Source organism: Trifolium pratense, linkage group LG5 (genome assembly GCF_020283565.1).
Source record: "Trifolium pratense cultivar HEN17-A07 linkage group LG5, ARS_RC_1.1, whole genome shotgun sequence".
Classification (NCBI taxonomy): Eukaryota; Viridiplantae; Streptophyta; class Magnoliopsida; order Fabales; family Fabaceae; genus Trifolium; species Trifolium pratense.
This window is the reverse complement of record NC_060063.1, coordinates 22,002,202-22,013,076: the sequence shown is the minus strand read 5'-3', so window position 1 is coordinate 22,013,076 and position 10,875 is coordinate 22,002,202. Positions and strand designations below refer to the sequence as shown.

Here is a 10,875-nt window from a genome sequence, read left to right as displayed (position 1 = left end):
AAAATATCATGTTAAATATCAAAAGGAAATTGGTTTATTAGTTCATAAGTATATTTAAAAACAAATATAATTATTTATTTAAATATGTTCATGTGAAATAGGCTTTTAAACAGGCTAACAGGCCACATTAGGCTTTCAAAAGGTCAGACTCAAGCCTAAAGATAAGTCTATGATAGGCCATAGGCCAGACTCAGACCATCAATTTTTTGACAGGTCGCCTACCTGAAAATCTACAGTCGCACACCGTAGGGTCAAGCCAGAAAAAGAAACCAACAAGGGGTCAGTAACACAATCACAAAATTGAACTTAAAATAGCACAAGAAAATATGTCCAAACATAAAACGTCTTCGAAAGCACAAACACACAAACCAGCACAATTACTCGGAAAGAACAACAACTCAACAATGTTAGATGCACGCGGTACCAAGATTAACTCCAATACCAGTTTTACATCGTCGAGGATCGACATCATTACCAGTTTTACATCGTGGAGGATCAACATCAATACCAGTTTTACAACGTCATAATTTCAACATCATAATTTCAATACAATTAACAACTTCATTATCTCAACACTATTAACAACTTCATTATCCACAACGATTACTAAGCTTAAACAACATCAATGAACATTTATATCAGCAACCTAAACAGTTTCAATCAATAATTTTATATCAACAACTCAAAGCAACACCGATATACAACAATTATTAGCAACTTCGATTATAAACATAATTAAAATTCCATAGACTGAATTAGTCACTAGAAACTCTCAAAATAGCAACCTATTACTCATCTTTAACAGCCCCCTTAACCCAAACCCAATTTAACTGAATTTAATTTACCGACGAATGTACAAATTCTTAAGAGGATATAAAACCAGAGATAGTGAGGTAAACCGGATGCTTCTAAAATATTCTAAACACTGTACATAAAAGTTCGGGAAAATTTTATAAAATTATAGTATTTTTAATCATCTTTTTACCCCAAACAATTAACTAAAAATAGCTATAGGTGTCCACAAATTTCCAAAAGGGTACCAAAATTTCAAGATATTTATTTACTATTTTTCTGTAAAAAATTTTTTTTAAAAAAGGATCTCTTGGCGACACTTTCAATTCCTAACCCGGATTCCTGCAAAACGGGTAGCGGTTGACCCATGTTTGACCCGACTGGTTTTCCCTCATTGCTCAACGAAATTCAAAGTGCTTTATATCGTTTTGATCGTCATTCAATTTTACAAAGGTTCCCGCTTTTCTTTTAAGGATCATCATTCAAATCATACAAATAAAAGAATTAAAGTTTGTACCCAAAACATCAAATTTATCATCGGTTCTTGCTTGGTTTTTAAAAATGATATGTTTAAATTAGAAACAAAACAAATTATAGATTGAAACAAAACAGAACGATTTATACTCATAAAAATAACAACAAAATAGATTAATACGATCAACTCAATAATCTATTAAAAGAAAAAAGATAATAAAATAGTCAATAAAAAAATTATAGAAAAAATAAAATGAATATGCATAAAATTAAATAAAAACAAACAATATTTTTCTTAAAAAAAATACTATTAACTATTAATATAATAAAAATACAATAAAGTTAATTACTAACAAATTTACTAAATTATCCTAATCAAATTTCTAATTTTTTATTAAAAATATACACAAGACTATTATTTGTGACAAATACATAGAAAATTGGATAATTTATCATTGATAATTATAATCAAATTTATTCGTTTAATAAGTTTTACAAAAAATACCACAATAATATAGTTTCACGTATATTTAACAATATTATATAAAAAATTTAAATATTTTATTCTAAATAAATTTTCTACCATAATATAATGACAAATTTAAATATCGAATAAAAATCAATGACTCGTACGAATGCATGAGTCTTTAAATTAGTTTTTATATAAAACTTAACATTCATTTGCTTTTTTGGGTTCTTAACTAATGTTCTATGCAATTGTTAGCATGACCCTTTATTTTTTTATTAAGTAATTTAGTTGCTGGAAATTCACCAATGAGTAAGCTTAGCGAATCCCATATTCAAACCCGAATACCTATATATTAAAGACCAAACTTATGTACAGTTTCATATACACAGTTCTTATTGTGCTAGATACATGGGGGAAATTGTTTTTATTTAAAAACATTTATCTTTTTCTTTTTTTAATTAAAAACTATAAATAACTACATTTTTGTGAGAGGAACAGGAAAATCTGCATCTAAAAAAATGCATATAAGTTTTGTCTATATATTAAATATGACTCACAAGGAAGCATGATCCGCTCACAAGGACGCATGATCCTATCACTTTATCTCATCTAAACAAGTAACAATATCCCTGCCAAAATATGCAAGGTTGTGAAAAGAAAATAGAAAAAGTGCACATGTTCTTCCACCCCAACAAATTTGTTATCTTAGCTTGTATAGTTTTTTTTTTTTCTTGTACAGAAAGTATCATAGAAATCAATAGACACTCAGAGTCCCCGTGAACTTAACTTTGTTAATCAGAACATCGCATTTTATATGTAATGATTGAGATTCAAATTTCAGAAACACCACTTATCTATTGGTTATCTAACAAACAAAAAAACATGAAATCGATAGAAACCGTTTTTTTTACACATCAATAGAAACCGTTTTAGGTTTGATTTATTGGATTCAAGGAAAAACAAAGTTGGTGGCTTGCACTTCAACTGCTGCCAGGTCCTAATGTTTCTTGTCTTATTTTATTTCACTAATGACTTTTTTGCAAATGCTTTTGACTAGTTTCCCTTTTTTCTAATGAAATTCACCCAACATTGCAACTTTCAAAACTCATTCATTCTAATTAAATATTTAAAAATGCATTAATTTATTTAATTGTGGCAGTTTAATCTTGTTGAGAAAAAAACATGAGTAAGTAATTACTAGAATTTTCACACGCATAGTAATGTTGGTAGCTAGGAATTTAATTTATTCAGCATGGTACTATTTAGCATATATGATATATCATGGTACAAAAGTGTGTAACGTTACATTACATTGCTATATAATATACTCAAATTAAACTTCATTATTTGCATGAATTGATACCATAGATAAGCTTCTATAATAATGGCATTTCGAATGAGTGTCAAACTTTTGATTTTAATCTTTGCTCTTCTTTATGTTTGTTTATTCTCAAGTAACTTTGGTATGCATCTAACTAGACTAAAAGAGTTTTAATATTGTTTATTTTGTAAAAAATTATTGTTTTTGATCAAATTAGAATTTAATTTTGTAGGAAAGGCTGATGATGATGAACCTGATACCCAAATAGGTGGTGGTGGGTTTGGTGGTGCTGGTAATGGAGGCGGTGGTTCGGGGATTGGTGGTGGTGGTTCTGGAGTTGGTGGCGGTGGTGGTACCGGAGGGATTGGAGGTGGTGGTGGTGGTGCAGGCGGGATTGGAGGTGGTGGCGGCGCCGGCGCCGGCGGCAGATTTGGTGATCCTTCTCAAATTATATCCAAAGCCTTGCTATGTTTCAATGATAAATATGTGAGCAATATATCCTAAAATGATTTTTCTACTTTTCTTTCAATAAGAGTGAACATTCAAATTGGTTCTCAAGATATAAAGTATGGATCAAAATATTTTTTTGAAATTGATGGATGATTTTTTTTTTTTAATTATCCTGGAAGAATTGTCGGTAGTTTATCCAATAACTTATAAAAAATTAGTCACATGAAAAAATTTATAAGTAAAGTAAAAGTTAGTAAAAGTAAAGTAAAACTTTGTAGTTTTCTGGTTAGTTTGTTAATTTTTTTTTTTTTAAATAGAAATTTTCTGAATTGTTGGTTTGTTGGTGTTTTTTTTTTTTAAATACACATTGTATTAATAATAATTTCATATATTGTTCGTTGTTTAACTGAATTATTAAGATAACATTGATTTTTTTTTAATACGGCCTAAAAAATTTAGCCACATCGGTAATCCATGTCTAGGTCCGCCCCTGTATGTGAGTATCACATGTAAATCTACGTAAGTGATTTGTTTTAATTGATTGTTGGATATATACTCTCAATTTCTTCAAAGAGAAATGTATGTCTCACCGTCGACAAATACATTAGTACCTAAAAATAGTAAAATGTCATTTAACATAGTTAAGTTGTTAGTAAATTTTTGTCGTTAGAGATTATACTGTAGTGACACATTAACTGAACATGTCACATTGCACGTTGATTCTACATCATGTAGATTCTCTAAAATCCCATCTATTGAGTCATCTCTCTTGTCCTTTTAGGCCGATTCATCTTGACAACTCTACTTAACAATAGCTAGGGATAGTGTAATCTAGCAAGGATTTTTAAAGTGAGAATGTTAATTGTGTGTATTATTTTAAAATTTAATAGATTTATCAAAGCTGTGAAGAGTCATACAGATTGAGTGAAAATGGGAATTTAGATGTGCCATCAGAGAAAACTGATGCATTCTGTGAAGGACCGTGTATGTCAGAGACAAACTTGGTCCTAGGCTGCATTGACAACATTTTCAGCAACTTCATATTCTACAACAGAGCAACCATAGAAGATGTCAAAGAAACAATTCTAGCTGGTTGTGGTTATGGTCCTGAAAGAGGTATAATTACCATGTTTTAATTGCATATCATCATATTATAATTTGATAATTATATAGACCATAAAGATTAATGTACAATATTATATTTACAAATTTCATTCGATATTTTGGATCAATACATTTGGTTTTATTGATTTTTGTGTAATACTAATCTGTAAATCTATAAAGCACTAACACAGACATTAAACATACAAATGATATAAACAGGTCAGAACTAATAATTATTTGAGAAAATAGTATTCCATAATCAGGGCTGAGTTCTTGGTGGGCTCGGGAGGGCCACGGCCCATCCCAAAATTTTATAAAATACTAATATAGACATTGAACATAATCACTTATGTCGGTGTTTAACATTAACATGTGTCGGATATCTGAAATAAGGTTTTTATATAGGTATTGATTCACAAATGTGAATTCCTTTTGTGCAGGAAACTTTAATGTGGCTGAGCACATCCAAGAAAACAAAGCTGGGAAGGCTACTAGCCATGTTCTAATGGGCCTTGCTTTGATCATAATGGGCCGTGCTATATTGCTCTAATATTTAGGTTTTTTTTTTTTAAGGAATGCTCTAATATTTAGGTTAATAAAGTGATAAAAGTGATTTGTGTTTGTATGTGTACTAATTTACTTATTTAATGGATTATACAAATGAAATGAATTTAAGTGTTTTTTTTAATGAATTCAAGTTATGTAGTTGTAGTCATTATGTGATGTATTTCAAAAAAAAAAAAAAAAGAGAGAAGAGAAAGGAATGTGATGATAAACAAATTGAGCTAGTAAAATGGATGGATTTAGATTTGAATGATAATGGATTGATCAAAGTAATTTACTAATCCATTAACAATCCACTAATTTTTTTTTAAAAAAAATTCAATCAAATTCATCTATTAATTAAATATAAAATCCATCTAATTCACCATTATTGTATTTTAAAGGATGAATATCCATCCAACCATCTATTAAATTAAATAATTTTTTCTTTCTTTCTGTTGTTGCATATTTTATGCTTTGAAAGCGATTTGTTTAAAATATTTTCACCACAACTTTTTTTTTTTTTTCTATTTGTGAATTTAGCTCAAAGCCATTCCTTTTATTGGCCGAACACATAATTTTTTTTAACTATTCCAAAACACTTTTTTTTATTTAAAGAACAGTTTAAAAATACTTAAGCATTATATAATTTAATATTAATAAAACATTATTAAATAATAAAAAAATTCTAAATTTATAGAAATAGTAGCAGTCAATGAGTTAACATCAGAGTATGGCGCCTGTCGGAGGTGGTCCGTGACAAAACTCCGGTAACTCATGATGGCGTATGATGATTCTGATCAACCTGTGATGAAGCTTCGATGGTCCACGGATGAGCTCCGACAGTTTTATTTAAACATTCTCCTTATTTAAAGAAAAAAACATTCTCCTCATTTAAATATATTTTTTCCCCCAATTTTTCTTAAACTTGACAATTCCACATTCATTAGTATATAAAGGTAAGGTAGATAAGTAAGATTGTGTAAAAAAAAAAAAAAAAAAGTAGATATGTAAGATAGCTGTTATGTAGGTAGGTGCAAAAAGAGATTAATATGTGTAAATGAACTGAAGTATTGAGCTTGGGCTTGATCGAAAAGAGAAACAAGTGCCTAATAAACATATAATTAAGTGTCAAAAAAAAAAAATTAAATGATTAAAAATAAAAAAGGGGCATTCGGAGAATCGAACTCCGGACCTCTCGCACCCAAAGCGAGAATCATACCACTAGACCAAATGCCCAATTGTGTGATATGCTATGTGGTGGGTATTATATATAGTATGTACATTAAATTGTGTTAAACTTTTATTACCCACTCTGTTACATAAGTTCTGCTATTTTGACCCATCAGCTAGAAGCCTAGATAGATAACTTTTTTAGATTAAAAATTTTACTTTGAATTTAACCTCACATGTTTTTTTACTCAAATTTTAAGTCACACTTGTTTTTAGAGTCAAACAAACTTTGCTCTAATACCCAGTTTAACAAAGAATATCAAAACACTATTATGTGCATGTTTTGAACTCGACTACAAACAAGTGATGGACAATATATAGAAACAAATCACATTTCTATGAGTTTCGAATTTTTTTTTATGTTAAGTTCATTTGCTGAGATAAAACAAATAAACGAAGTGTCCATAATTTTATCGATATTTAAACATGAATCCAAACGATTATTTTGAATGAGACATGTTAAACTTGATACGGTATATTAACAAAAACTAAAATCTATGGAAAATGTATGTTGAAAAACGTGAATCACATTGGTTACTTTGGAGATACATTGCCTTACAAAAAAAAATTAACATTTAGTTGGTAATTTTTCATCTTATAACACATTTTTGTTTTTCAGACTTTTATCTTGCAGCATAAAATGCATTCTCCAATTGTGGAGATAGCTTTGTAGATCTTTAAAATTTTGTCCTTTTTATGTTTTTAGGTGCGGAGAAATATTTGTGAAAAAATAGACTGTTGTAAATTTCTTTACTGACCTACAGGAGGGGAGATCAACATTGAGGCCAGCTGATTTTCTAGTGGACGGATGGGTAGGAGGAAAACATGCATGTATGGACTTAACTGATGTTTTCCCACTTGTGGGATTAAGGAATGAGGATTTTACTGTGAGACAGACGGTCTTCAAAACTGCTTCGAGCAAAATGGTCAAACATGAGAAAACGTGTTCTGACCGATCAACATGCTTATATACCATTAGTGTTTGACACTTTTTGACTTTTTTTTGGACTCTTTTTAAAAGAGTCCAAAAAGTCATGAATATCAGTATTGTACGTATCTCCTAGCTAGATCTCTCGATGTAGTGTTTAAAATGAATAGTTTTGTTATCTAAAAAAGATTAGCGACGCAGTTTATTACTTATTTGCATCCATTCATGTATAATCATCTTGAATATACAATACACAAATTCCACATATTTTTTTAGAGATTTAGCTCATTTCGTGTCAAATAGCTTATTAAATAATGTCAAACTTTTCTAGTTTATATCAGAACAAGTGAACAACCATAAAATTTATTCTAAAAGGTTAGCATTTTCATTTGAACACACAACCACTATAATCCACATCTAACATTTTGATCAATCTTTCACGTATAAGACTCTATTAATTTGTTAGATTCAAGACATTGTACCATGAGCTGCAATATTGGTCACCACCAACTAAGAAGAATAAAATCAACCTTCACATTAATATAATCAATTGGAGCTCTAAAAATTCTAGAGCTAGACAATTAAATTCTCCTCATTATCTTGCTGCTAACACCAATAAACTTATTGACCATAAGTATGTCCTTCAACGAACAAGACATTTTAGAGGTAACAACATATGCTAATCTTTTTTTTCTTTTTTTTTATTTTGGGTAGATTAATCTCTTTTATTTTTACTATAAGCAAATGTTGGTATATTAATTGTTATATGTAACAATATTAATTTTGATGTTACGGTTTTTTTTATTTATTTTTACGATTATAAGTTTATAACGATTGTTTTCTTGTTATCGATCTGCAGAAGATGATGATATCAATAAGCGAATTTTTCTCGATAGAACCTAAACCAAAATGTAGACGAGGAATTGTTTTAAAAAGCGCTTATAAAGATATATTAGCTGTTTTGAAGTTGAAGAGATCAAAGAACCAAGTGAAATCTTTTTCCAATGATTTTGATCCCAAACATCAAAATCACAATGACCCTTTTGATTATATGAGTCATGAGAAGCTTCCTAATCAATTGGAAGATTCTATGTTTCATTCTACTCAACCCTCAGCTCCACCAATTCCAAATCCTACCTTTATTGGAATCAAAGCTAATATTTTAGCTAACTTTGACATTGATTATGTTCCTTTGCTAGAAAAAGTTTGCAATATTCATCCTTGTTTAATAGAGTGTCAAAGGAAAAGAACTCCAAATTATGCAACTTGGGCTTTTACAGCTCTTGGAAGAGTTTTACATTTTCTTGAGATCACTAAAGTGGAAGAAATGAATAAAGAGATATGTGAATGGCTTCAAGTATTGTGGGATGAAGTTCAAGTGTTTGGATTTGATTTGTCATGGCTTGCACCACAAGTGGAGTTTGCTTTGAAGTATGTGGAGAAAATAAGCAAAGTGAATATGCTTGAGGAGGAAAAAAAGAAGCTAGAGGTGAGAATTCAAGAATTAAGCATGGAATTGTTTGAGACAAAGAAAGAGATGGAAAGTTCTAAAGATGATTTGGAAAAATTTAGGGTGGAATTGGGTTAGTTGGGTGGAAATTAGAAAGGTTATTGGGAAATCAAGCTTATGATGTAGAATTCTTTGAAATATGTGACTATATATTTTAAGGGGAAATACAATATGAGGTACTATAAATTATTTGATTGTATTAGATTAGTCCTTTGAATTTTGTTGTTGATGTCCCAAATAGGTCCCATAAGACAGATTGGGTGTACACAATTATCCTTTTTAACATATTATATTATAAAAATATGCAAATATCTATTATATGGTATTGATGTGGCAAGAGCGAGGTTAGTGGCATATTTGCATCACACATTTGATGTAGCAAGTGCGGAGTTAGTCACATATTTACATCACACTTTTAAATTGAAACATTTCCAACATAGATGTCATTTTTGTCCACAAAATGGTCACCATGGTTGGAACTTGGAAGTCAACAAAAAAAAAATTGGTCATTAGTTTAAAAAATACAACACAAATAACAGACATTTATGATCTTTACATTAAGCGCTCAATCATGTCGCTAGGCGAGATAAGGCAGAAGTTGCGGGCTCTTTCTAGTCTTGTCGTCAACCAAGATTAAGTATAAACAACACGCTTTTGGTAATGAGCAATGCTATTTGTCCCGAGAGAATTCATCCCGAATTGAATACTTGGCCAATTAAATTACTCCTTTGCCAGAAAACACGGGAGATCATAGATATTATTTAGGAAAGATATTTAGTAGCAATGTATTCGTGATGTTTTCGGGAAGTTATCTGTTGTGATAACTAGCAATTTCCTTTGGTAATTATTTCATTATTATGCGATGCATCAATAATTTCAAACCTTAAGCGATGAAATTTTTCATTTCCACGATCAATGATTTCATTCACTTTTATAAGCTTAATTAGAGAAACTATTGTAACAAAATTGTCATGTTAACGTTATAATCATATTGAACTTTTTCAAGGCCTTCATTTAGCCCAAACTTTTGAAGGAAAACTCTAGCTAGAGTCTCTTAGCCCTTGGATCAACCCTGCTAGCCCAAACTTTTTCAAAAACTCTCTGGCCAAAAATTATGAGGTCTAAAACCTTTGTTAGATAATAAAATAATAGGTTATGTTATTGGGCCTGTTAATTTAGAGTTCATTAGGTTTTATATATATTCTCTAGTAACTCTTTTGTAATGTCAAACTATTGGTATTCTATTGAAACCCTAGCCGTCTCTTTCTCTTTTTCTATTTGTGTATCTCTAATTCTAACATGGTATCGAGAGCATAGTTCGATCCGCCTTGAATTACTTATGGCTTCCGCCGTTGAATTCCCATAAGTGTTTGGGAATGTATAGCTATTTTGCTCTTCGATTATTGTTGTGCTCTGCTGCTAAGAAGTAAAAGAAGAAACGCATGTCATGGTGTGGTGGATTATTGAAGGTTTGCATCTTTGGGTTTTACACTTTTGCAAGGAAATCTTCTGTTTGTTTGAACTTTTTCAATAGAATACCAATAGCTTACCTTACAAAAGAATTACTAGAGAATATATATAAAACCTAATGAACTCTAAACTAACAGGCCCAATAACATAACCTATTATTTTATTATCTAACACCTACTCTCAAACTCATTATGCATCAACAAGAAACATTTTGAGTTTGTCAAACAAAATACAAAAATAAAATAAACTACCAAATAAAATAAACCGAACCTATTATTTTTCAATTAATTACCGAAAACATGAATATGTTGTGTTGTTAATTTGTTGGATAGTGTCATTATTGGATATGTTCACTTGGTGGGAGTGATTACAACATATTGGTTCATTAGTTGGATAGTGAACTTTATTGGCTTTGTCGCTGGAAGCCTGGAAGTAATCCTTGTTGACGATTTGGAAAAGATTCCCTTTATGCAATTTATTATTTTGCAACCTGGACTGGGCAATGGGCTTAAAGGCAAAATCAAACTAGCCCAATTAATATGAGAAAGGAAACAGGCCCAAAACAATTAAATTCTAAGTGT

The 10,875-nt window shown here is 30.3% G+C and overlaps 2 protein-coding genes and 1 non-coding gene across 3 annotated transcripts; 2 read left to right on the top strand and 1 right to left on the bottom strand.

Moving 5' to 3' along the window:
• Positions 1-3,020: 3,020 nt before the first annotated feature.
• LOC123885170 (pupal cuticle protein 36-like) lies at positions 3,021-5,280 on the top strand. Its single transcript, XM_045934433.1, has 4 exons — positions 3,021-3,198; positions 3,289-3,542; positions 4,397-4,622; positions 5,051-5,280. The coding sequence occupies exons 1-4, from the start codon at positions 3,120-3,122 to the stop codon at positions 5,158-5,160; spliced, it is 669 nt and encodes a 222-aa protein (XP_045790389.1). The 5' UTR covers positions 3,021-3,119; the 3' UTR covers positions 5,161-5,280.
• Positions 5,281-6,320: 1,040 nt separating this feature from the next.
• On the bottom strand, positions 6,321-6,392 carry TRNAP-UGG. Its single transcript has one exon. It is a non-coding gene; the product is annotated as a tRNA-Pro (tRNA).
• A 1,473-nt stretch (positions 6,393-7,865) lies between these two features.
• On the top strand, positions 7,866-9,102 carry LOC123885422. The gene is made up of 2 exons (XM_045934705.1): positions 7,866-7,980; positions 8,174-9,102. Exons 1-2 carry the CDS (start codon positions 7,951-7,953, stop codon positions 8,900-8,902), a joined length of 759 nt encoding a protein of 252 aa, XP_045790661.1. The 5' UTR covers positions 7,866-7,950; the 3' UTR covers positions 8,903-9,102.
• The last annotated feature ends 1,773 nt before the right edge of the window (positions 9,103-10,875 follow it).

Bases quoted from the DNA above. Each gene is read 5' to 3' on its own strand.
- LOC123885170 (XM_045934433.1), top strand. From the start codon at position 3,120: ATGGCATTTCGAATGAGTGTCAAACTTTTGATTTTAATCTTTGCTCTT. The intron at 3,199-3,288 runs GTATGCATCTAA...TTAATTTTGTAG, and splicing joins TTTATTCTCAAGTAACTTTG to GAAAGGCTGATGATGATGAA. The intron at 3,543-4,396 runs GTGAGCAATATA...AAAATTTAATAG, and splicing joins TATGTTTCAATGATAAATAT to ATTTATCAAAGCTGTGAAGA.
- LOC123885422 (XM_045934705.1), top strand. From the start codon at position 7,951: ATGTCCTTCAACGAACAAGACATTTTAGAG. The intron at 7,981-8,173 runs GTAACAACATAT...ATCGATCTGCAG, and splicing joins ACGAACAAGACATTTTAGAG to AAGATGATGATATCAATAAG.